Below are 26,709 nucleotides of genomic sequence, written 5' to 3'. Positions count from 1 at the left end.
ATAATACATACATAATACGACTCAACATTTTAGAGAGCCCGAGCAACACGAAGTAGTCATTGAGATTGCATACATAAAACATATTAGAAATGATATTTATGTTAATTCTTGTAGCATTAAATGTATCAACCACAACACATAACCTCCTGATCGCACGACGACAACTGATTAAGAACACAAGTAAATTTACATTTCAATGTATAACAAGACTAATATTGTTACAGTGAACTTGCATAAATTTAACAATTTTCAGTTTTCTTCTGACTATACAATTGTGTTATATAGATGCAGAAAACTAGAGTTATATGCACAAACATATACATTTTTGGACAAATTGTCATTTGTGTTCTCTACTGGACAAGCCAAGGAGCATTTCTTCCTGAAATGTACATTAATCGATAGGATGGCAACTCGAGCAGGACGTGCTGCAGTCTCAGCTTTAAAGTTTGAAGAAGCTTACATTTGGTGCATGGAGTGTTTAGTTTCATGGTAACGAGGATGTTTCTGCAGATAGAAGATTGAATTCTCGTTCCAAGGTCCACGAAGACTTGTTCTGATGGTTGACGTTGTAGACGTACTCCAGGAAGTATCCGCCATAGGTGATCATAGGTATAGTGGCTCTACAGAATCAAAGTAGATAGATGAGTTAGAATTCCGAAGAGAATTTACTGAGACTTGTAATGCAACAATAGAATTGGCACTTCGGTAGCTCATTGCTAGAAACTTATCATACTAGTGAAAATTTTATCACAAAACCAGGGCGAACATTATATAAACCCCAAAAAAGACCTTCAACATTTCTACGGACGTTGAAAATTTGGAAGTTGCTTAATAATAATCAACACAGTCCCAGATAGATGCTCAATAATTAACTACGTACCACATACATGGATACGCAATCACTTTTTCTCACCTTAGTACCACGTGTTCAGGTGTTGCTGTCTCCTCAAATTTCTCTATTTTGCGGATCAACGTATTACTGCATGATAGTATTTACGGAAAAAAGTTTGATGAGAGAATTTCACCGAGATTTATTTCATATAGCTAGAAAAGTAGGCTAATAAACGTCCAGTCTGAAGAAAGACAACTTGAATTCAAACAGAAGACTTAGCTTGCCTTTGTTAAATACATATCAAAAGTTGCAAATATTTGTGCCAATTTAGTATATGTCGAAAACACCAAATTTAGTTGATATAATGTGTGGATTGAATACAATACCTTCTCACTCCAGCGGGGACAGCGTGATGCAATATACAATGCTGAGCAGGATCCAGGGCATCGTTAATAGTATGAGGTACTTTTATTGATCCTAGAAGACCAGAAGACCTTGTACAATTTACAGTAGAAGTAAGAAGGGCAACAAAAAAAGCAAATTAAATTAGGTCTAATTCTTGGATTACGAAATAGAGATGTCCATGCTGAACTAATTCCGGGAAAAAGGTGAAAAATTCTAATAGCCAAATGAGCATGTCAATTATATTCTAAAAGAAGACAAGAAAGTGTAAAAAGAGGATGAGAAAGGGAAACAAAGATATAAAGAGTTAGCTCTCTAGCCAATCTTCGGATTCGAGCTGCTTATACAATCCTAAAAGATGTTCTCACCTTTGATTTGGGGGTGAACCCAAAGAGAAAACATGAACAGAACCAGAAGAACTAGTTGCAAGAAGAATATCTGGAAGTTCTGGCGCTGGCGCGAATGACAAAGAAAAGATATTTGAAGAGTATGATCCTCTCCTGAAGCTATATGACTGCCAATGGACACGATCAGATCCATTAAGATATTAATATAACAATCAATCAGAAGACATAACTCAAGTGAAGTTGTAACACAAAAGCATCAATTACCAACAATGTAATGACATGTAACATGACATACCGCAAGTGAAACAGTACTTCCTCACTAGGTAGCTACCTAATTTTTTTGATACGGTAATTACTTTAACGACCCGTTTATAGTTCTCATTTTTCCCAAATAGGACTTGATATTTTTTAGAAAGAAAGGTAAAGTCTATTTGTTGGAACTGCAAAGTGAACTATTTCATACATAGTTCATCTCTTTTCAATGTTTGTCTGGTTTTGACTTGGTATGAAGTTTAAGAAAACTCCGTACAATGTTAGACCACTTGTACAAAGTAAACTTCATACATGACTTTGCAGTTTACTTGGCAGTTCGAATATTGTCCCTCTGTTTCATTTTGTTTGTTTAGTTTTGACTTGGCACAAAGTTTCAGAATATAAACGGACTTTTGAATCTTGTTCTTAAATTAAAGATATGTAGAATGTACCAAAATTTCATTTAATCTTGTGGTCTTATGCATGCACGGTGGAAAGTTAGAAGTAAAGAGTTGCCAAAAAAAAAAAAAAAGAGACAAATTGTAACGGAAGGAGTGCTTATTAGTATCACATTTAGATACAAATTTGCTTGAGGGTTCACCTTAGTTGCATCTGAAACAAGATGAATTCTGATCATGGTCCCTTGTTCAGATGCTGTTGCAATGTGAGTTCCACCTGATGAAAGACTCAAGACTGCCAATGGTGAGCGATGAGCATCTATCTACATTTAATAACAGCAACCGAGATAAGATAAGACCCCTCCATCTTGTAAAGGAAAAAAAAAGAGAAAATGCTGGTAAAATAGTTGGTTTAAAGCTAGGAAAATGCTGAACTCATCAAAATTATGATGTATAACATCTCAAACCCGTTGATCTTGTTATAGATGATTGCGTAATATCAATACATACAAGTAAGAAACACGACCTCACAGTGCAAACGGAGATCGGAAACATTATAGACTAGCAAAGATCCTTTGGTTGTACTTGCTGGAAGAGCCAGAAATGAACCATCCAAGCTGGGTGAAAATGCACAAAGTCCTGAAAATTGAAACAAGAACTCGTTGATGAGAAAATGTGCAAGGCCAACTGGAAATGTTATAGCATCCACTCATTAAACAAAAACTTGAAAGGTATAACACAGTGAGTCCTTTTATTCTTTCCTTTTCTGTTGATACTTTTAAGCGGGATGGGGAATGTCATCTCGAATATTATTCGAGTCATGTTCTAATCCATCTAGTAAACAAGATTGGCAGTGAGCCATTAAAACTTGAACAAGAAACTTCCAAACAGACCTTTTGGATTCGGCACCGTATCAATTGTGTCCAGTATCTTAAGACTATTTATATCATAAATAAATGTCTTCTCCTGCAATATGACAATCAATCTGCAAATTCGAGGACACTGTTTGAAAAAGATTCGCCAAGGGAAAATAATAAAATGAAGATTGACAAAAGTTTTTTTTTTTGTTGAACTAATTGACATGCTTATTTCCACACAAACACTGTTTAATACAATTATGCAGAACCCAAAACAAATGAGCAAATGTGTTATGCGGCGGAGTACTGATAGCCTTTCTGCGGAGACTGAGTGATTGACAAAAGAATTGCCTGGCATTAACAATCAAGTTACAAAGACCAAATATATCCTTCTGTTCTGATTCAGAATCAAAGTGCACAGTTCATAATACAGGGAAAAAGAATCCTACCACAAGAAAAAACAATTTTGCCTTACTCTCCTTTTTAGCCCGTTTCAAAAAATGTGTCTTTCCAATTTCTGAAAACTCGTTAATTCTAACTTTCCACATGACATGTTTAAGAACCACACGATTAAAGGGCATTTCGGTACATTCTACATATTAGTTATCAAAAAAAAATCTTAGTTACTTTCTAAAACTCTATGCCAAGTCAAAACTAGACAAACAAATTGAAACGGAGGGAGTGTGTAAGTCTTTGTTGCAACAGGAAGTTTTAATTAGTATGATCTCAAGACTCATACTAATGATAGTAACAATTGTCAGTTCAATGAGAACAAAAATATAGTATCAGCTAGCAGAATGAGCAAAGCACCGCCAGTGACTCTCACTTAGGGCAGTGAAAAAAGGATATCTGACATATAAAGGAGATAGCTTTTGCATCTCTGCCAAGATGAGACTGTTGTCTGTGCATTTCAAAATGAATTCTTATCGATTGTTTAATTTTTTAATTAAGATAAAGATATGGAGAAGACTTTTGGTATATTTCACATATCTTTTGTTTGAGACTACAAGATTCAAAAGTCTTCTTACTTTCTTAAACTCGGTAACAAGTCAAAATGAGACAAACAAAATTGAAAGGGAGGGACTAAAAGTATGAATGGATTGTCATTATGGATAGAATAGATTCCACTTTCTAGGCCCTTGGAATTTCTTAACTCATTCAGCAGTGAACCCGCAGGAGTATAGCTCCATTCAATCTGATCTACAACTTTCTTTGAATAAAAAAAGTTTATTCCTCAAAAACATCGAACTCTGAATGCAAAACGTCATACAAATGAAAAAACAACCAACGAGAATGTTCAACGAGTCAAATGTAGTTTACCTTTTCTTATTCATGCGAACAGCAAGGATAGAAGTTAAGAAGTTTAGTTCCTCAAGAGCTACTACAGTCACAGTATTAAACAAACACAGTCTTCGAGGCGACAACGACGGCTGTTGAAATGACACAAGTAGTAAGAAACTGATCAGAAATCCAGTAGATCAATGAATAGTTAAAAGGACTACAATCAGAGCTTGGTAAATTACAGAACCTGTTCACCAGCTCCAACAATTGCGAGAAGGCTTGAGCTAAACAACATTTCTACTATAATAAATGCTCCAGCAACTACCCAAAAAAAACCATTTGTTAGGACATTAAAGCTAACTTGTACCCCGAACTTTGTAATGCAAATGCAACAAAAAAGATCATTATGTTAAAGATTGTTATATCCCGTAGGTTCCATTTTGACTCTAAATATTTGAACTTTCAGCTGGATATTGATTTATCAACTACAAACAAGCAAAAAAACAACAATAACCACACATCAATCTCAAACAAGTTCAAGTCAGCTATATTCTTTAAATAAAGATACCATTATTATCTGAATTTCCCACTAGCTGATCTATACAACAAAGCAACTACACTTAAAAGTTGTGCAACTTTCTGATTTTTCAAAAGTATTTGAGCTTGGTAAATTGTGGAACCTGTTCACCAGCCCCAACAATTGCGAAAAGGCTTGAGCTAAACAACATATCTGCAATGATAAATGCTCCACAAGCCCTCGGGACTTGACACTGGAAAGCTTGCCCCAGGGTCCTTTGTTTGGTACTGTCCTTTTCCTTTCCAAAGTGGAATCCCTCCTTGCTTTCCCCCCTTTGACATGTGCCAAACTCCGCTTTTGTTGTTGCCACTTGCCAGGTAGAATGTTTCATTCACCTTGGTATCGGCAACTAAGACACCCTTCTCTATCGAATGTATCTTCAAATCATCATCTTTAAACCACGACTCCAATCACAATTTCCAGTTGATTTGTCACAGGTGAAAGGGTCAGGTTAACACTTCATAAAATGCGCTTTTACTGCAGCTACCACAAATTTCAATTTGTCACGATACTGAAGCTAACTTGTATCACTAACTTGCACCCAAGGTGTGGGCATGTGGCTTGGTGGTCAAGGGGTGGATCGAGAACCATGAAGTCACAAGTTGAAATCCTACCAGAGGCAAGAACACTAGGTGATTCATCTCTCTGAGCCTTAATCGATAGAGTTACCCTAAGAACTAGTCAAAGTTCGTGCAAGCTTTCCCAAACACCACGATTATATTAACTTTGTAACACAAATGAAACGAAAAAGATCATAACTTTAAAGATTGTTATATCACATATGTTCCATTTTGACACTAATTTACTCAACTTTTCAGCTGGATATTGATTTATCAACTACAAAGAACCAACAAGACAACAATAACTACACATCAATCTCAAACAAGTTCGAGTCAGCTATACCATTCAAATAAAGATACCATTTTTATCTGAATTTCCTCCTACCTACATCTTTACAAGAAAACAAGTAAACTTCCTAATTTCTCCAAAATATACAAATCAAAATCAAAACTTTATAAGCTTTAAAGAAACCCTTTTTAGCTCATAACTAAATACTGAACCAAAAAAATCAAAAAAAAAAAAAAACAGATCGCTACTTACCTCTTTCATAAAGTAGTCTTCCAGTATTACAATCAAAAATTTTGAACCCTTCCCTCGTTCCAATGGCAAAGCAACTAAATAAAGCAACAAAAAAAAAATTTAAAAAAAATATTACAACAAATAGCTAAATCAAGATTGATAAAATCATTAATACCCAAAAAAAAAAATCTTGTAAAATTGAGGATTACCTGTTGTCTTGATTGAAGGAAGCACAAAGAATTGGGTAAGAAGAGGGTTGATTTGCCATCTGATTCTGAAGTTTTTATTTTTTATTTTTTAAAAAAAGAATAAATTTGCAGAGAAAGATTGAAGATGCAGTAAACAAAGTTTAAATAGTTCTTTTTTTTTTTTTTATTTTTCTAAAACGTACCCGCTAATTATATGAAGCTCGATAAATTCAGATACATGTATGATACTTATTTTTAAGGGTGGTGATATAAGTTTTTTGTATCTAGATTAAAACTTAAAGACATTTGATTATAAGGTTTCAGATAGCTACGATAGATTTTGACTAATTTAGATACGCATGTAGGGCTTATTATTTAAGATAATGACATTATTTTTGTATTCAAATTGAAATTTGAGAGATTTGACTAAGTATTGTTTGATATCGATATTTATTTTCTAGTAATAAATAGTTTCATGTTCCATAGTTCATGAACACAAGAATATATATAATTTTTCTTTTTTCTTTTGTGTTGTTTCTCTATTAGATTTCATCACTTTAATTTTTATAATTTTTTTTAATGATTATCGTAAGTTTGTATTGTTATTTTGGCTCAAATTAGTCATTTGTAACTTTATTGGAAGCATATTAACTACCAAAGAATCTTAGTTCTAAATGGGCGTGGAAAACGGCAGACCAAACTAATAATTTGACTTGAACTAATTTCACCGATCAAATTCATTTTGACGATTTTATATTAAGATATTTTAGTCAAGAAATATTTCGTGAATTTTTCATAAATATCTTTTACCTTAATTTTCTTGTACTTTTACACATTCCTTTTCCACTGTTATAAATGAGTGCTTTTAATCTCAAATTTCTCGTGATTCAATGTAAAATATTTTTTACCTCAATTTCTTTTCATTTTCATATATATATCTTTCCCTCGTGTCAGTGTTCATATACCTTAAAACCTTAAATTCCTCATGATTCAATCTATAAATATTGATTTTTTCTTATATTTTCTTATATAGCCTTTTGCGCTACTATAAATGGGTGTTCCTAATTTACCATTATGAGTTATAAAAATTCAAAAATTACAAAGAGTATAATAAATATCTAACTTTGATTTGATACAAAAGGTAGCTTTCCTTCTTTATTTCTTTCTTATATCTTACTAGACATAGGTGTACGTGTGTTGCACGAGCTTAATATTTTAGTTTTTATTTTATTTTATTTTAATTTATGTGATGTAAGTAAAATTTAGAAAGGTGATTAAATTTTAATATTATTTTAGATATTTAAGTTGTTAATTACTTTTGTTTGCACAAATTTAATGTGAAGAGGCGCATACTTAAAGCAGTTTTTGTATCGATCATTGATTTTTTACTCAAAATAGTTACAAGATATAAATAAATATTACGAAAATTCAAAATAATAAAGCAGCAACTATAGAATGTGAAATTAAAATTAAAAGTCATAGCTAAAACGGATTTTATAATTTCGAAGAAACTATATACTAATTGTTGTGAATATTTTAATTATTAATGCAAGTCTGTATTTTTATTTGGCTCAAAAATAATATGGATTGTTATTTGACTCAAAAATAATATGAATTTAGTGAAAAGTTGAAGTCATTTTTCAATTGGATTCTGAAACTATATTGCAAATTTGATTGAAGTGTGTCCAAAAATATTTACGTTCACTATATAACTAGTTTATTATATGTGTTTATAGTTTGTAATATATGAAAATAATCGATACTTTATTATAAAATTTGGGGGAAATTCTTTTAAGTTAACAAAAATGTTAAACCATTTATTGCAATACAACACCTTGATTTTTGTTTTCAAAACCCATGTTGATATATAATAGGTTTAAATAGTTTAGTTCAAAGTTCTAAAATGATACATCAAATTTATCGTAATTTAATTGAAACTTGAAGTTTAAACTTAAAGAAAATAATTATAGGTTCTAAATATTAATTATAACTTTGTTATAATACATACAAGTGATAAGACGTAAGTACTTCTAAATTATGACCAAACTTCGACAAATTTTAACTTAACTTGAGTGCGATAATTTAAATTTTCTTTTCATATTATCATATGTTTATTTCAACACCTTATGTTATAATTAATTTAAATTTTTCAGCAAAAGATTTTCAAGTGTATGAGCAAATTAGGTTAAGTTTTATCTTTCATTAATTGCGATACATATATTTACCTAACAATTTTTAGGATTCACTTTTAAGAGATGGAGAATGTAAATATATAATAATTTTATGGAGTCTTGTAGGGCTTATATTTTAGGACGATTATATTAGTTTGTTTGTATTTAAATTGATTCGAGATATCTAATTTAAGAGTGTTCAGTATTTGTATTCGATCTTGATTAATTTAAATACGCATATAGGGTCCAATTTTTAGGACAACAAACTTACTTTTTTCTGTAATCATATTGAAATTTGAGACATCTAAATAAGGGGTGTTTAATATCTATATTGGATCTCAGCTAATCCAAATATATAAAGGCCCATTTTTTAGTATGACGATATATTTTTATTTATTTTTGTATTTAGATTTGAAATCAAGGACATTTAATATTAAGGGCTAACGGGCATGAGGTATCAACAGTGGACCTTGATTAATTCAGATACATAGGATCCATTTTTTAGGATGATGATGTGATTTTTTTTGTATTTAGGTTAAATTATTAAACAATAGGTAACTTTTGTATTTGCCAGTATTTCAATTTGTAATTCCGTAATCTCAAATAAATAATCAAATTAACCAAATCAAATTTTATAATAGTGTGATCTTAAATTTAAGTTGGTTGCTAAGTCACATTGTTCTAAATTTTGAGATTCTAGTGGGAAAAAGATTGAAAAAGATAAAAGAGTAGATCATTCATTGTCATTTATGAATTTCTAAAATTTCTCCGCAAATTAATTAGAATTTTGCATTATAAAAAATGATTTTTCCATTACGCTCACTGGGAAAATGCATGATGAAGAACATATTTCATTGAAATATTGGAAAGTTTTCTAGTTTTTTTACGTGAAAATATTGTTGATTTTTTCTTCTCTCACTGATATAATCAAATTATCTGACCATCTCTCAATGAAAAATTTCAATAGAAAAATAATAAGTTTCTAAGTGGATTAAAACTTTCAGTGACAAATAATTCCATAAAACGTGTGGCTAAGTGATCCAACTCACATAAGGCCTAGTGCCCAGGTGGTTTGGCCAATAGTAGGCCAAGAAATATTAAATGGTGACGTAGGCGGGGGTTTCCGAGGAATACAAATAACCTTTTATTATTGCAGTTGCGGAAATTAATGTTCGAGGAGGTGAGCTATTTGTCATGTCCCGTTACTTTGTCATTCAGGTAAGGCATAAAAATATGAGAACTAGAATTGTGGATAGGTTTGAGGAAGACTCTTAAATATCCTAGAATATATGTTGGAATGCTTTAGAATACTCTAGTGTTGTAGAGAATTCTAGAAGAAGGACTATATTGTAAATGTGTAGAGACTTGTATAATAATTTTTATTTAGATTTTAGCATCTAAAATTGTAGTATAAATAAATGGGCTCTCATTTGTAATTCAATCAAGCAATACTCAAATAAAGTGTAAAAACAATTTTCCAAAAGCAATACAAATCTCTTTGTAAAAACAAGTGCTCAAGTTATACAAGTGCTCAAGTTATACAAAACAAATACTCCTTCGTTTCATTTTATGTGAGGTAGTATTGTGCCGCTGCATGGAATTTAAAAACAAAAGGATGACTTTTAAAACTGATAGTCTCAAATAAACGATAGAAATTCGTGCGGCTGTAAATATTTCATTAAGAGTAAAATAGAATTTTTATAGTTAAGTTGTTATTTAATATAGAATTATGTCATTTTTTTTTATGACGGACTAAACCTAAAAAGGAAAATAATCGATTTTAGATTGGCCAAAGATTATTTATCTAAATAAAGTTTGACTATGAAAAACGTAAAGATAATTAAGTTCCAACTTCTTTCAGTTACTAAATGAGAAAAAAAACAGATCATGTATATATGCTCATATCTTTCAAACATTTTTGTTGTTTCGACAATATTGTCTAAAAATTTTAATATGTTTTTTTAATGAAATTATGTGGAAAAACTTTGTTGATGGCTCGTAGTGGCAATAAGAATCTAAACTTTCTAAAATTGGAATCAGAGCTTGAATAGGAAAACAAGTGGACACACCCGCAAGGAAATCCATCTCGAAACCAGCGAGTTGCCTAAACCCTCCCTTGTTGTCTTGCTTGTTTTCGGATAAGAAAGACTAGTCATTTTAACCTACCTTCCTAGCTTTAGTTGCTTTAAGGCCCGTCTGTTTTTCAAAACCTTGTTACTTTTTAGCTGTCTTTTCGCCTGAGACTTTCGGACAAGACTATGTTTTCGTAGGATCTCTTAGTTTTTTAACGATATCTAACAAAAGGATGAAACTTATTCACTTTTAAATATTTAAGCATATTTTTTTTTGCTAAGAATGATATTTAAGAGTGTAGTTTAATTCTTGAATATAGTTTAAGGAAGTTTTTGGCCAAAACCTCTCAAGTACATAAATGAATCATTTCTTTTTACATAAACTAAAAAACAAAAATGCAAATATTTACTCATAAAGATTAATACTTTTGATGAAAAGGGTAATTTACATTAGTCCCATAAACTCCTAAAAGTGTTATTTTATTAAACATAGCAAACTCCTATTTTCACACCATCTAAAGAAAACCAACAAATCCAGAAAAAAAACTTTCTTTTCTTCACCAACATGCTTTTTGATAAGAGTTAATAGTGGTACTAACTTGTAAAAATTTGAAAAAGAATTAGATACCTATGTTCAATTTCTTTTCCTTTTGGATATTTTTCTATAACGAACCGAGCGTCATCGGAAATAGCATATCTACCCCATAAGAGGTAAGGGTAAGGTTTGTGTACACCGTCCGTACCTTCTCCAGGGGAATATTTCGCAATTATCTCGGACCAGAAAGCTCCATGGCATGTGTGTCATAATCATCATCCATCATCCCAAACATGGTCAAATGATCTTGATCATGGTCATCATATCCAAGAGGCACCATAGAATGTTTAGTCTGAGTTTTATTACTGTTTTTGGTTAGAGAAAAGCCATCATAGTTATGAGATGCAGCCCATTTTTCAGCAAGGCCATCGCCTTCGAGCATTCGGACCACCTCAGACATCTTGGGACGGTGAGACGGTAGGTATTGAGTACAGAGTATAGCCACTTGCAACATCTCCCCTACGTCGATCCTGTCGTAGTTGCTCCCAAGCTCTCTGTCGATGAGAGCTTCGACGTTCTTCTCATGCTGCATTTTCTTAACCTGCAATAAAGCCAAACTTGCTATGAAGCAGTAGATTTTCTGTTATAACCTACATTGCTCGAACTCAAATGTTGTTGCATCGTGTTGGATTATGTACTAGTTTTTTGGAGGATTCGACATGCAACAGTCTACATATTGAAGAGTACGACCAACAAAGGTTAAGATATCACCAAGTAAGTGATGTTACTGGATCTCCACTTTTCACTTTTACTTAAAGGAAATATTGGTTGCTCGGTGATAATGCAGGTGTATCAACGTCTTCAAAAGTAGTGCATTTTTTGAGGCTCCGAGAAGGGTGCAGCAACATTTATGGAGAGTTCGAGCAACATAGACGAATAGAGAAACATACATACCCATTCAAGTACTGCTCCTTTCTGGTTTACTGTTTTTCCCAATTCAAGAGCTCTCATTCCAGTTATAAGCTCTAACAAGAGGATACCAAATCCAAACACATCCGTTTTTTCGGAAGATTGACCGGTTGAAAGGTACTCTGGTGCAATATGGCCAACTGTTCCACGAACAGCTGTGGTAACGTGAGAGTCAGCATGATCGAGGAGCTTTGCAAGGCCAAAGTCCCCGACAACAGCTTCACAGAAGTCATCTAATAGGACATTTGCCGCCTTCACATCTCTGTGGATTATCTTCGGATCACATTGCTCGTGAAGGTAAAGAAGACCTCTAGCAGCTCCAATGGCAATTCTCTTCCTAGTGTTCCAATCTAGTGCCGGTTTTCCTGTCATCACGAGAAATAGATTAAGAATTTGTACATTCCATCATTTTTTTAAGAGTCTAAGATCACAAGGTTGAATTTGAGAACTTTGATCGAACAAACAAGAATTTTATTAACAGAAGTTACTATTTACTTTCTTAGTCGTGTTAAGTCAAAATCAGATAAACAAATAGAAACGAAGGAGTAGAATGTGTAAGGCATTGACTGAAAAGAGTATACAAGGTGTTTACCTCTAAGTCTTGATGCCACACTACCATTAGACATGAAAGGATACACGAGAAGTCTCTCGTTTGGGGTAGCACAATAACCAATTAACCTGAGCAAATTTCTATGTACTGCCAAGCTTATTAGCTCCAATTCCGTCCGGAACTGTGATTCTCCAGCAGTTCCACTAATATCTTTCAGTCGTTTCACCGCGACCAACGAACCATCCCCCAACTTTCCACGATAAACATTGCCAAATCCTCCAGCACCAAGAATGTTCTTGGAGCTGAAACTGTTTGTTGCACGTTGAAGTTCTTTAAATGTGAAGCTTCTGAGATTCCCAAGTCTAACTAGATCCTCCTCTTGCATATCTGGAACAAAAATACGAAATCTAAATAACTTTGAACCGTCATCAAATACACAAAATACTACTAAAACTCACCATTAATGTTCAGAATAGACTGTTTCCTGTTTTGGTTCCTTTTCCAAATTATGAATCCGAATCCTAAGAGGAAAAGAGAAATGAAGCTGATACTAAGTCCCATTGCAATGGCTAGTCTTTTCGAGTTTCGCTTACCTGGTTACAACCGAAAGAAGTTTAAGATTTAAATCGAATTAATGTCTAAACATTGTTGAATCATGAGAACTTTTTCTAAACTTTTACCGGTGGAATCAATGTCAAACGAAAGGGGCATCAGGTTCACCGATCCAAAGCAAGTCTCAGCAGAGTGATTTCCACAAATCAAAGGGTTACCCACAACACTATGAAAACATTAAGAATAAAGAAAAATCACGATTAGAACTTAAACAAGATGATTTGTATTTACAAAAGAACACAATTATAATGTAACATAATAAGAGTTGGGCAGAGAATCCATACTTGAAAGTTCTCGTAGGAAATTTAGGAATAGGTCCACTCAGATTATTGAAAGACAAGTCCCTGAAAGAATAAGAGGATAACTAAATCAGAACACACTATTTGACGATGAAAACAACTACAACAACGCCTCAGTCCATAACAAGTTGGGGTCAGCCATATGAAACCCCACATTCATTTAAGTTCATTGCATGTCATCGTCATAATAAATAAAATAAAAGTGAAGAATAAGTTGAACATAATATGACCCCTAACCAGAACCACTATTCGACACCGACAACGCCTCAGTCTCAACCAAGTTGTGATCGGCAATATGAAAACCACATTCATTTAAGCTTATTGCATATCATCCTCATACTAGACTAAATAAAAGTGAAATATAATTTCAAGAATATAATAATAACAATAATAACCCTGAACAGAAAACACTATTCATTTCCTATACACAAAACAAAACACATGATTCAACAACAACAATAACGCCGACTCAGTCTCAAACAAGTTGTGGTCGGTCGGGCAATATGAATCCCCACTTCCATTTAAGTTCATTGCATATCATCATCACACTAAACAAAATAAAATAAAAGTGAATAATAAGTTAAAATATAATGATACCCCTAAACAGAACAAACTATTCAATTTCCTTCAAACAAAAAAAACTTCAAAACCTAAGGCTGATTCAAGAAAGTGACCAGATAATTCCAATTCTCAGGACAATCAGACAAAAGAATAAAACAAAAGTCATAGATTTAAAGAAGCAATACTCACAAGAAAGCAAGCTGAGGGACCCTGGCTAAAGAAAGAGGAATAGCACCAGACAAGCTGTTGTTGTTCAACCTTCTACTCCATTACAAGACAAACCCCAGAACAAGACATCAAAAAACATATAGTCAAAGAATAAGATAGCACATAAACATTGTCAACATGAGAAAACAACAATCAAAGGAAAAAAAGGTACAAAAAACAAGAGATAATGGTAAAAACCACACTTTGTGAAGTATCGCGATTTTGCACGTTTTCTACCTAAACTATCATGTGTTCCTTCTTAAACCATCACCAACTATTAATCAAAACACACCTCGACTGTGAGATTGTGGTGAAACATGTTTTGACAAATAGCAGTTGATATAATTAGTAGCAAACTCGCAAAAACATGATACTTCATGTGTGTTTTAGACCATTCAACTCTAAAAACATAATCTTGATAATCACACAAAAGTGAAAATTTTGAAAGTTTAGTACACTTACAGATACTGAAGACTGTTTAACAGACCCAAAGAATCAGGAACATGACCAGAGAAATGGTTATTAGACAGATCCAATGTTTCAAGATTAGGTAGTTTTCCTAGCTCTCTTGGAATATGCCCAGAAATATTATTGTTTTGCAATAAACTACACAATTTTCAACATACAAGAAAAAATTAACCAAATGGGGTCATCAAAATTTGAAATTACATACAACAAAAACATTAAAAAATTGTCTCTTACACTTGTTTAAGGTTTGTAAGATTTGATATCATCCCAGACAAAACCCCAGATAAACCTTGACTTGGAGCTCCTCTACAAACAATAAAAAAAACACTTTATTAGTTGATAAAACAGTAAAAGTTTCAATCTTTAACAACCAATATTAGCAAATAGTACAATACAATTTCAAAAAAAGTAAAAATAACACTATTAAACATACAGTGCAATAACAAGATTTTCAGAAGAACAACTGATCATTGCCCAACTACAAGGATCAACAGAATCTTCATCCCAATTACTTAAAACTCCTTTTGGGTCATCCAAACTTCTCCTTATAGCAATTAAAGCTTCAACTACACATCAAAACAAAAAATATCAAATTTTGAAAACCAAAAACTCAAAAATAAGCAAATGGGGTTCCTTTTTTTTTTTGTTTACCTTCATGATTCCTAGCTTCATATGAAAAACAAAGAAAAGGGTAAAACAGAAGCAAAGAGAAGACAAAAACCAAGAACATGGAAGCCATTGATGATTATAAAAAAAAAAACCAAGAAAGTGAAATCAAATGATTCAACACATATATTAAGCAAACCCCATGAATTTATTTAACATTTTGGTTCATGTAAAAGAATAAAAATTGTGTCTTTTTTCAGTCAAAAAACTAAAAACAAATAAAGTGAGAGAGAGTGTAAAGGAAAAGAAATCAGGTTCTTTATCAGTCTGTCTATTTTGTTGGTATTTGTACCAACTCTGTTTCTCCTTTTGCTTTATCTGAGTTTGTTTATGTGTTTTTTTTCAAATATTTTTCTTTACTAATTTTTTTGTACTGTGTTTTTGGTGTAAGAGAATCAGGTGAGGAGATGATATGAAGAAAATCAGTGACAGTGAGAGGACTCAGAGAGAGGGAAGAAAGCTTTTTTTTTTTTTTAAGCTCAGAATTTGAGAGTGACAGCAATATGCCTACTGAGAAAGAAAAAAAACAATGGACCAATCTCCCTCTTTAATTTTTTCTGGCACAAATATTCGATATTTATATTAAAGTTTGATGAAATCTATTTTTTGAATTGAAATATTTTTATTGAGATAAAAGAAGGTGGATTCTATACTTATTATTGAATTCGAGATATCAGGTTAAGAATAAAGAAATGCTTATCCGATATACCTTTTTTCTTTTAAGAAGATCAACTTTTAACTATTTGAATGGTATTAGCTATTTTAGAGGTCGAGCTAGGAATTGAAGCTGATGAATTTGAAATTCTGATTATTTCGAGTTATTGAGTTTTAAATTAGTGATTTGTACATATTCATAGGACTTTCTAAGTCAAATATAAGATCTGTATTAAAATTATTGAATTTGATCGAATTCGTTATCTCTGTTCTCACTCCAACATTGTTTGTACAAGGGTTCAACATAATTAAAATGATGATGAAAAGTCTCATATTAAACATGTTAATGAATTTCTTAAGATCAATACAAGTATTAGAGTATATTTGGATTGACTAGTCTTTAGCTTATTTTTATTATTTTAATTTAAAATTAAATTATTATATGTAATTTAAAGTAAGTTAATTCAAATTAAGTTTCAGAATGAAATTATTGAATTTATGACAAACTCATAATCTATATTCTAGCGTTTTTATTATTTATATTTGAGTTCAATTAAGCTATCGTTTGGCTATAGATTTCTAAATATTCTTGGCAAATATTTTCTGGGTGAAATTTCACCATGTGTTTGGACATAGTATTTGGAAAATATATTTCACTTTTCTAGAAAAATATGATTTATACCAATAAGTTTTAAAAATATCAAAACTAATCATAAGTTTGTATTACAAGTCAATTGGATTTTTGTTACAACAATAACAAATAGTGTCCATGACACCAAAGCAATATAGTAATTTGGAGTGAGTGCAATAAGCATCATTTCATAAATCGTGAAGTAGATAAAACACATGACTTTGTTATCTTAAGCCGATTGTTTATCAGTTTCATCAATAACTATATTATCATTTAACATTCACCGAATATTTTATCACTACTTTAAAATTAACGTAAAAAATTATGTATTACAACGTAAGCAATAACTATAGAAGGTGTTTTTGTAAAAGATAAAAAGTTTGTTTAAAAGATCCCAAATAATGAGATTTGACACAAATACTAGAGAAAAGTAATATTTGGGAATTTGGAATATTTGCTAAATAATGGCAAAGTGTACGAACAAACACTATTCACCAAGTTTTTTTTCAAATATTATTTGAGAAATATATGACCAAACGAGCCCTAAATTTGAATTGACGCAAACATCTTATATGATAGATAAAGAGTTCTTTTAAAACACGACTACATACTCAAAGTTTAATTTTAAAAAATAATAAAAAAATATTTTTCACTTCACCGCGATCTTTACCATAAAAAGAATAAATTATTACTTATTTATAGGAAGCAAGAAAAGGCAAAAAAGAAGAAAATGTGTGAAGGATTTATTGTAAGAAGAAAAAAAAAGCACTGTTTTGGTTCTGCAAGTACAAATCTACTACTCTATATATAATTTTGTTCTTTCTGATAGTCTACTAAGAAAAGACTTGACAATATATATAGTATACAATTATTAAGCCTATATTTCCTTTTCCAATGTTTAATATTTTTATTTTATTTATTGTTTCAAGTTATTTTTGAATTTTTGGTTATTTAAACTAGGAAAAAGAGTCTGATATATCTCTCAATTTTGTCATTTAGAGCTGATATACCCCTCGTTATAAAAGTGGCTCATATATGCCCTTACCGTTATACGAACGGCTCACAAATACCCCTGCCGTTACAAAATGGCTCACATATACCCTTCATTTAACGAAAGTTAAAAAATTAGTTTTAAATTTATATTTAAACTTCTAATTTTTTTAAAAAAATTATTTAGGGGTATATATGATTCTTTAATCAAAGATCAAGGTATATTTTAATTTTTTTCATACATAAATTATTTTTTGACTTCTTTTATTTTAATTATTTGAGTTTCTTATTCTTATTTTGTTTTTGTCTTTCATTCCTTAGTTTAAAGGGAAAAAAATCTAACTATTTTTTTGTGTGTATTGTAATTTAATTTCGTATTCGAAGAAAAAATTTGGTCATCTACAATAAATTTTACAAGAATATTAGTGAAACATAAATAAATTTGATTATCAAAATAATAATTATAAATTAGTCATTGAAACAAAAAAAAGTCAAAAAAATATGTTTGACGAGGATTAAATTTACTCATATGGATTATATTTTTTAGAAAAAAATAATAAAAATTTAGATTAAAATAATTATTTTTCATTTCCATTAGAGGAAAAGGGTATATGTGAACCATTTGTTTACAAATAAAGTATATATGAGTCATTTTCATAACAAGAGGTATATCAGCTCCAAATGACAAAGTGGAGAGGTATATCAGACCCTTTTCCCTTTAAATTAATAAATGGCAAGTTGTAAGTTGTAACAACCATTATAGTTCATTAATGTAATTTAACCTAGTATAGAAAGTTGTATACTTCCTCATTTCCATTTGTTTTAATTTCACATTTAATTTCAGAAACTAAATAAAATTGTGATTTTAAATTTACGATATATCAAATATTTTTTTATTTTGTAATCTTTAAAATATCTCGTAATTAAAAAGTTATCGAAAAAAGAAAATATACATTCTTTTTAAAATAGATTAAAAAGGTATGAGAAACAAATTGAAAAAGGAAAAATATATACAAGTGTTACCTCACGAAATTATATCCTTTAAAAAATTAATAGATAAAATGTGTAGTTTACTAAATTATTTTAATCTGATAAATATTTCTTGAAAATTGAACAATATTAAGAAGATAGAATAAAAAGATTATAGTTGAAAAAATATAATACTAAATTTTGTTTTAACTTTTTCAAGTGACTTATTTTAGTATTTTTTTTGTTTTGTTGCTAAAATGACATTTATTTGAAATGATGGAGTATATGCATTTATTGCTTATCAACTTACCATTAATTATTTCAATTTTAGTTTTAGGTTATATTTGTTCTTGGTTTGATTGTAGGTATTATTAGGTAAAACAAGTATTAAGATTGTGATTATAGTTTAGATAACTTATTCAGGTAGAATCTCATGATTATAAAATGATCCTAAATGGTTGATTAGAAATTTTGGAGTTAAAACCATGTCAATAGAAAAAGAAATTATAATAAAAAAAAATTTTTTTTAATCAATTTTGTACGATACAAATTCAAATTACGAGGAAATAAAATACTTAAAAAAGTTGTTGATATGACAAAAATATATAAGTTATTCAGAATAAAGTAATCCTATTTGTAGATGTAGTACTTTATTTACATGAATTAGTTATACATTCATGATTAAGGCTAATTAGGTATAATTTCTTATACTGTTTTGTCATTATAAAAAAATTAGAAATATTCTCTCTATTCAAGAAATTTTATCACTTTTTTCTTTATGATTAGGCTATTAGGTCTTTTGGTAGGTGAGATAAATTTATATAGTTAAATTTATTTTAATTTAATTTTGAAATATTTTATTTTATTTTATCTAATTTGAAATTATTTTATCTCAATTAGTAGGTGAGATAAATTAGTTCATATAGGATTTTGTAAAGTAGAACTCTTTTTTTAGTTTATTTGATTTTTAAATATTTATTTAGGTATATAGCTTATATTTATATTTGAAATTTAATTTTATATTTCTTTTGAAGTTATAAATTTATAGTCTCTTGTGATCGAGTAAATCATTATACCATATGAGATTGTTTAGTGTGTGAGATAAGGATTAACAATCTTATAAAATAAAATATGAGATTTTTCTTTTATATATATAATTGAATTTTTTAATTTTGAAATTAATAATTTTGGGATTTGTATATTCTTAATTTTGAAGTATAGTACCTTTTTAATGGTTGACTCATTTTATTCACATTGTTGATAATAAGAAGAAGTTTTTTTTTTTTAAAAAAAAAAGTAAAAGTAAAAGTTAAAAAGACTATTTAGTCTATCACTAATTCACTAGGGGAACTCAATTAATGATAAGTTGATCAAAAGCAAGTTATAATTGAAGCCATTAATAAAGAAAAATCATCATTTTTTTTGAGTTTCTTTTCTCATATGAAAAGTATTTATTTAAATGTAATAGAGTGAGGGAGTGAAAAGAAAAGTAAATAAATTAACCCAACACTTTTTCATTTCTTCAAGAATTATTATAAAATGTTTCTTTTGAATAAAGTGAGTATGTTATATTCTATAGTCTATAAGGTTTTTTGGTTTTCATTTTTATTTCGACGATTTGCTTAATGTATTATGTGCATCATTTAAAAGAAAATTGTAAGTCCTTCTTGATGATTCATTCTCGTCAGTTCATCCTCCATCATTCATCATCTTAAGTGATATTGCTTCGCCAATGGTCATTATATTAAAAGAATATTCAGATCTGATATCATATATTTGTTATAATTTAAATTCATGACATTTGTTGTGTGTTTTGGTTCATTAGATCTCATGAATTTGTCCTAGGCATGTCGAGTTCAAAAACAATGGATTTTCACTTTTTTCTTCGTTTAAGATGCTACTTGTCTCACTTCTTCGAAAGCTTGTCTACCTAGAAATCTATTAACTCGCTCTCCTGGATCCATCTTTCGACGCACGTGTCACATACTCGTATTACTCGTATTTTAATTAACAAGTTACAAAAAGAAAAAAAAAAGATATTCTATTTTCTTAATTTTAGGAATAATATTTAATTATCTCCCATTTTTTCTCAATATAAAATTTAATTGAAATAGCAAGGCTAAATTTATTTATTTTAAAGTACTTACTCACTTTTTAATTTTCTAAAATTTGGGATGAAAACATGGCAAATAATAAATAACAAATATACATGAGTTTTATGTTTAATAGCTGTATACAAATATACAAAGTCAATTTCTCAAGATTTTGGAGAATTATTTTCAACAGAAAATTAACTATAAAAAGGAAAACTTTTTCCAACAAACAAATATCCTAGTCCTTCTCAAATATCTATTTTCACTAGTTCCCATGTGGAGTATGAGAACAATAATATACATCGTTTTATCTTTATTTTATAAAAATAAATAGATTATTATTGTTTATAAATTCTTAATTCAAGAAAATTCTTTTTGTACATTAGTCAAAAGTGTGAAATTAACAGTTAATTAAGATATACAATCGAGATTATTGTAGAAATCTATAAATTTCAAGTATTAATTTCGTCTTTAATACAGAAACTAAGCAAAACTACTGAATTCGTTAAAATACATAGCTAAAACTATAACTTCGCATCTAAATAGTGTAAATAATATATTAACTTAAGATCGTTATAGCTAATTTTCGATCGAAGGAAGTTTAGCATGTTTAATAGGATAAAGGTATAATTATTTTTTTTTCAATAAAAAGGTTAAAAGAGAAATAAATATTGGATAGAAAATCCAAAATCTCAACAACATGCAAATTATTCCATTTCCTACTTTTTTGTCCCTTCAAACTAAAACACTCACACACTCACAAAAAAAAAAAGTAAAGGAATTTGATCTCTCTTTTTTTCTTCTTTTTTTTCAAATAGAGTTCATAAAATGTGGGGAATATTCCCAACTTGTTTTCCTCCACTAGATTATAAAAGAATTTATGTCATAATTCAAGTTATCAATCTAATATATTTCATGAATTTATTTTTTGAGATACGTTATTATTGAAATTAATGTATCAAGTGAATTGTGTTATATTTTATTTTTATAAAATCATTCTTTTCTCTCAGTTCAACTTGAGATTCATCTCGTATTTTTTCATAACTTTATAAGATGAGAAGTTTATTCGCTCTGAAGTCAAAAGCGCATGCCTTTTACGAATTCATTAGAGTTGTTTTATATATAAAAAAAATTCTATTTCGTTTCGATATATGACTCGTCTAAGGTGTGATGTGTATCACTTATAGACTATAGTTGATGATTTTTTTTTTAAATGAGTTTCTTTATTTTATTTTTAAAAAGTTTATTGGGAGTACAATTATATAGTGTGATATTTAAGTACAAATCTTTATCGAATAAATTCCTCAAAAGAGGACCACAGTTTTAGAATATTTACTCTTATAATAGAGGATTTTTTTAATTATTTATTTCATTTGTCAACTATTCTTTATCCACTACAATTTTTTTTTAATTAAAAAATGGTTTTTCTATAATTAATCATAATAAAATTAATATTCCTTTGAATTTCTTGTACTTGATGTTCACTAAAAAAAAGGTTTAAAAAAATAGGAGATATTGAAAAAATTACAACAAGAATAATAATTTCAAACTATATATTTTAAAGTATTTTCTTAGCCAAAGAATGGTAGATTTGATAAGAAGGATAATTGTTGCTTCTAAATCTCGATTTGAAGTTTTAATTCTAAAAATATTATATAATAGCCGATAGAATTTTTTTTTTTATAAAATATATATACGGCGTGAATTTAAATTATTATGAGATGCCTGGAAGAAAAAATACATATTGCTTTAAAATCATTTTTTTAAATATTGTTGATTAATCTTGTTCCCTTTAGAATATTGACTTGAATAAAATAAGCCAAAAACTAAATGGACATATTAAAAGTATAATCCAAAGACACCAATCAAACTCCAATAATTTGAGAAGGATAAATTAAATTCAACCTTTTGGCTCCTAAAGCCTCTTGAAAGTCATAAAAATTCTTAAAGTGGTTTGCTTAAAGAAATGTTCTTACAAACATTTTATTAGTTTTATAAAGATAGAAAGTAAATATATTCCTAAATTCTTCGAACTAAAATTATTTTAGGGCAGAGCTAGAAGTTTAAATATTAGTTCAGTCGAATTAAGTAATTTTGTTCAAATTAAATATTTGTATTAAGTGTAAAATATTTATAAATATTAAGTTTAAAATTTAATTATTAATATATATTCAAAAAATCATTGAAACAAAATTTTGAAACCTATAATATTAAAATTCTGACTTCAACAATTAATAATTACTAATATTTTCCTTCCATCTCATGCTTCCATGTATGGATTTGAATTTGAGAACTTGTCCCTACTTGTAAACAACTTTCCTTTTTTATTTCCTTTTAAATATTTATTTTGAAATTAATCAACGTTCGAACAGAAACATTTCGTTTTGGATGAAACATTATCTATCAAAGGCAACTTAATCCTCATGACTCAACCAATTACTAACTTTTAACTTTTCTTCCATCTCATACTTCATGTATGCATTTGACTTTGAAAACTTATCCCTCCTTTAAGCTAACTTCCTTTTTTTTTTTAATTTTTTTTCGTTTTTTGTTGTTTATTTTAGAGTTCAATTTTATATAAAAAAAAATTCGTACGGTGGGGTTGAGGTGGTCAAAGATGACTCATTAAGACTATTTTCACGACTCAAATACTACTAAAAATATCAATAAAAATTTCTCAAATAGAAAATGTAATCGCCATGAAATTTACCATATAGACATCATGTTGGGAATCCCATATTTTTGACATACTTTGATAAAAAAAATCATTAAGGAATTCACATATTTTTTTTATAGTAAAATTCGAGTTTTTTAATTAAAAATGATTAGATACTTGTTTCCTATTACAACAACCTAAATATCCTCATCCTTTCAATCTCAATATAATCTCTTATATATTTATTATTTAATTTACTTACTTTTGGTTCAATGATAACTTTGAAAATTGGAATATTATTGACCTCACCAAGTTGATTGACATGTTGATGTTACTACTTACTAGTGTAAAATTTTCAGTTTATTATGTGGAGACAAACAGTAAATATAAATCTGTCTCTAAAAATCTTAAAAAATGACTAGTATTTCTTGTATAGTAATGTAATTCATTTAATTTATTAACTTCAAAATTCATTATGTTTGGTAAAAAATTAAACACATTAAATTTAAGTTGATATTACTAGAACCGGATATAAACTTAAATTCAATAAAATTGAACCATATAGAATTACAGTGAAATGAATAAGATATCTACATTTTAATTAAAAGTTGTAAGTTTAATCTTTNCATTATGTTTGGTAAAAAATTAAACACATTAAATTTAAGTTGATATTACTAGAACCGGATATAAACTTAAATTCAATAAAATTGAACCATATAGAATTACAGTGAAATGAATAAGATATCTACATTTTAATTAAAAGTTGTAAGTTTAATCTTTGATTTTTTTTAAAAAAAACTTATTTAAAATCATTCTCCTTTTAATGAACTTTACTTAACATAAATTATAGTGAAAAACCAAAGCATGTACACATGAGTGAGTGACTTTCTTTAACACATTTCTAAAAAAAAAAAAAAACAAAGTTTTTATTGAAAAATGTGTTTTATATTTATAATATAATTAATTACTACACTAAAAAAAACTAATAAAAAGTGCACACAATTATTAAAATATTTAGGAACACTTAAATAATAGTGTATGGGAATTGCCAAAATTCCAAATCTTTGTTGGAATTCGTTTATTCTTCTTATTCTTCTAACTAGGAGAAGAAATTGATTCCTCCATGTGGATGTTTGCTTTATCTAAAGTCCAATAATATGAGTGAACAATTTACTTTTCGTCTCAAATTATCTGGTTCGTATTCTATTAATTTATTTTGTTAAAATATTAATTTAGGAATTTTTTTATTTTTTTTACTATTTGACTCTTATTGATATTTTAAGATATAATTTTTTTATTGAATATTTTACTTGATTAAATTTTAAATTATCTATCATATTTCTTACATATTCTCTAAAAAAAATAGTGTAATTAGGAAGGGCTTTAATTAGTTTAATCTTATTAATATTTTAAGATATAATATCGCTTTATTGAATATTTGTTTTACTTGCGTGTAATTTTCAAAAATAATTACTAATCTTAAGAAAAATAATTATTTTTGTATCAAACTTCTAAAATAAAAATAATTTGGAATGATCACTTTAAAAGAAACACGATAAATAATTTGAGATATCGAAAATGAACTTTTAAAAAAATAGAGGGGCCAAAATGTGAAGTCCATAAAGTTAATTGGGAATAGTGTTTGAAAAAAGATAAAGGTATTCACCCGTGCCTTCACATTTTCAGTCTTTTTGCAGTTTGCCCCTACTTTTTATATCAATTGCTTTTTTAGTAACTTAATTTATTTTTCATAAATATTACTATATATATTTTATATTTTACCAGTGTTTCTCTTTATAAAACTTTTTCACTTTTTCCTAGTTTTTGGATAAGAATATATAAAACACTCTATGCAAATTGCCTTTCTCTTTCCTCTTACCTTTGGTAAAAAGAGGAGGTGCCATTCTCCACTTAAAAAAATACTAAAAAAAGAAGAAGGTAGGGTTGGGTGGTGGGGTGCATGAAAAAAGATGTAAATTTCATCATCTTTTTTCTCTAATATTTATCGAGTTTTCTGTCCTAATTTATATGACTTACTTTTCTTTTAGTTAGTTTAAAAAAGAAAAACATATTTTTATATCAAGTAACAATTTAACTTTAAAATGTTTATTTTATTCTTGATAAAATAATTTATAGCCACATAAATTTCTGTCATTCATTATAGATCACAAGTTTTTAAAGTTTTTCTTTCTTTCATAAACTTCGTGTCGAGTCAAAGTAGATAAATTACGTAAACATTGCATGTATTTTGCCAAAAGAAAAAATGGTTTTTAATTCATTCGTAGTATTTCATGATTCCCTCGTTCCCATTTTATGTCGTGCTAGAATGGTAATAGTTGTTTAGTCTCATTTGAAAGTTTAATCTCCTTACTTCTTACTGTATTCCTTTTACCTAGTTGACTCCGATCCTTTATCGCCTACACATACTTGCCCTAACTTACAACTTTTATCGTATTGTGCTTCTTCAAAGAGTAATTCTTCTCAAAATCTACTCAAACAATTATAACTATTCCGCTATTAGTATATATCGTGTACTTCTCTTCACGTGACATAATATTTGTGTGGCGATAAAAAATTAAATATCGTCATTGGTCTATAGTGCTTTTTCGGGCAAGAGTTCATGGGCTCTACCTCATCCGGCCCATCTAGAATTGAGATTGAACTCCTCAAGCCCATGAAGCTAAACTGTTATTTTTGGGCTTGCAATTGTGTAGAAATGGCCCGATGACTTTATTGGGCCTTGATCCACTCAAAGAATAGATTCCGGCCCATTCACACTTATCTTTGCTATTAACGAACGATATTGCTACTTTTCATCGGTCTTTACATCAAATCATATCGAATTTTTATCGTGGTTAACTAATAAGTTAAAGTGAGACATCATGTTTAAATTTCATATAGCTGAAGTCTAAACATTTTTTCTCACTTCAAACATACATGACTGAGGTTCAATTACGTTTGTCAAATTTTACACGACATAAATTTGAATTTTAATCGAAATAAAAAATATATATTGGACATTGGTGATCCAAGGAGGCCCCTTTCCAAAAAAAAAAGGGTAAGATTATTAAAGTGAGATCTACACTATTGTTGTGTAAGTGATAATGATTGATGTTGTAACGACCTGTTTAGTCGTTTGGAGCAGCAGAGTTAATTTCTGGAAATCACTGTCTGGGTCGACGGATCCCACGACGGACCGTCATGGGCACGACGGACCGTCGAGGGGGTCTCGTATCAAAACACTTAGAATTTTTAGAAATTTGGGTACCGAGATCGACTCTCTGAACTTCACGACGAAATGGCAGGACGGACCGTTGAGGGCTCGACGAACCGTCACAAATCCTTCCACAGAATTAACTCTCTGAACTTTGTGACGGACGTGCAGGACGGAC

General features: G+C 29.5%; 2 protein-coding genes across 3 annotated transcripts; both read right to left on the bottom strand.

The window, feature by feature from the left end:
* Positions 1–146: 146 nt before the first annotated feature.
* LOC107024325 (autophagy-related protein 18b) lies at positions 147–6,392 on the bottom strand. Of its 2 annotated transcripts, XM_027918144.1 has the most exons (12): positions 6,236–6,276; positions 6,048–6,121; positions 5,050–5,556; positions 4,617–4,690; positions 4,409–4,518; positions 3,125–3,216; positions 2,758–2,870; positions 2,435–2,554; positions 1,603–1,748; positions 1,219–1,326; positions 914–979; positions 147–620 (listed from the first exon to the last, which is right to left on the bottom strand). In XM_027918144.1, exons 4-12 carry the CDS (start codon positions 4,662–4,664, stop codon positions 485–487), a joined length of 939 nt encoding a protein of 312 aa, XP_027773945.1. In that variant the 5' UTR covers positions 4,665–4,690; positions 5,050–5,556; positions 6,048–6,121; positions 6,236–6,276; the 3' UTR covers positions 147–484. The 2 variants fall into 2 exon arrangements, with proteins under 2 accessions (XP_027773945.1, XP_015080769.1); XM_015225283.2 differs by lacking the exon at positions 5,050–5,556 and having other exon boundaries at positions 6,236–6,392.
* Positions 6,393–10,862: 4,470 nt separating this feature from the next.
* On the bottom strand, positions 10,863–15,810 carry LOC107024088 (probable LRR receptor-like serine/threonine-protein kinase At4g30520). The gene is made up of 11 exons (XM_015224978.2): positions 15,310–15,810; positions 15,092–15,224; positions 14,893–14,964; positions 14,653–14,796; positions 14,173–14,244; positions 13,408–13,467; positions 13,192–13,289; positions 12,970–13,104; positions 12,554–12,898; positions 11,947–12,326; positions 10,863–11,593 (listed from the first exon to the last, which is right to left on the bottom strand). Exons 1-11 carry the CDS (start codon positions 15,395–15,397, stop codon positions 11,225–11,227), a joined length of 1,896 nt encoding a protein of 631 aa, XP_015080464.1. The 5' UTR covers positions 15,398–15,810; the 3' UTR covers positions 10,863–11,224.
* Positions 15,811–26,709: the final 10,899 nt, after the last annotated feature.

The sequence above is a fragment of the Solanum pennellii genome, chromosome 7 (genome assembly GCF_001406875.1).
Source record: "Solanum pennellii chromosome 7, SPENNV200".
Taxonomy (NCBI): domain Eukaryota; kingdom Viridiplantae; phylum Streptophyta; class Magnoliopsida; order Solanales; family Solanaceae; genus Solanum; species Solanum pennellii.
Note: the sequence above shows the minus strand (reverse complement) of the source record. Positions and strands in the feature narration are given on the sequence as shown.

Bases quoted from the DNA above. Each gene is read 5' to 3' on its own strand.
- LOC107024088 (XM_015224978.2), bottom strand. From the start codon at position 15,397: ATGGCTTCCATGTTCTTGGTTTTTGTCTTCTCTTTGCTTCTGTTTTAC. The intron at 14,965-15,091 runs GTATGTTTAATA...TATTGTTTGTAG, and splicing joins GAAAATCTTGTTATTGCACT to AGGAGCTCCAAGTCAAGGTT. The intron at 13,468-14,172 runs GTGAGTATTGCT...TTATTCTTTCAG, and splicing joins GTCCCTCAGCTTGCTTTCTT to GGACTTGTCTTTCAATAATC.
- LOC107024325 (XM_015225283.2), bottom strand. From the start codon at position 6,294: ATGGCAAATCAACCCTCTTCTTACCCAATTCTTTGTGCTTCCTTCAAT. The intron at 4,691-6,047 runs GTAAGTAGCGAT...TTTTTTGGGTAG, and splicing joins AAGACTACTTTATGAAAGAG to TTGCTGGAGCATTTATTATA. The intron at 2,871-3,124 runs GTCTGTTTGGAA...TTCAATTTTCAG, and splicing joins TACGGTGCCGAATCCAAAAG to GACTTTGTGCATTTTCACCC.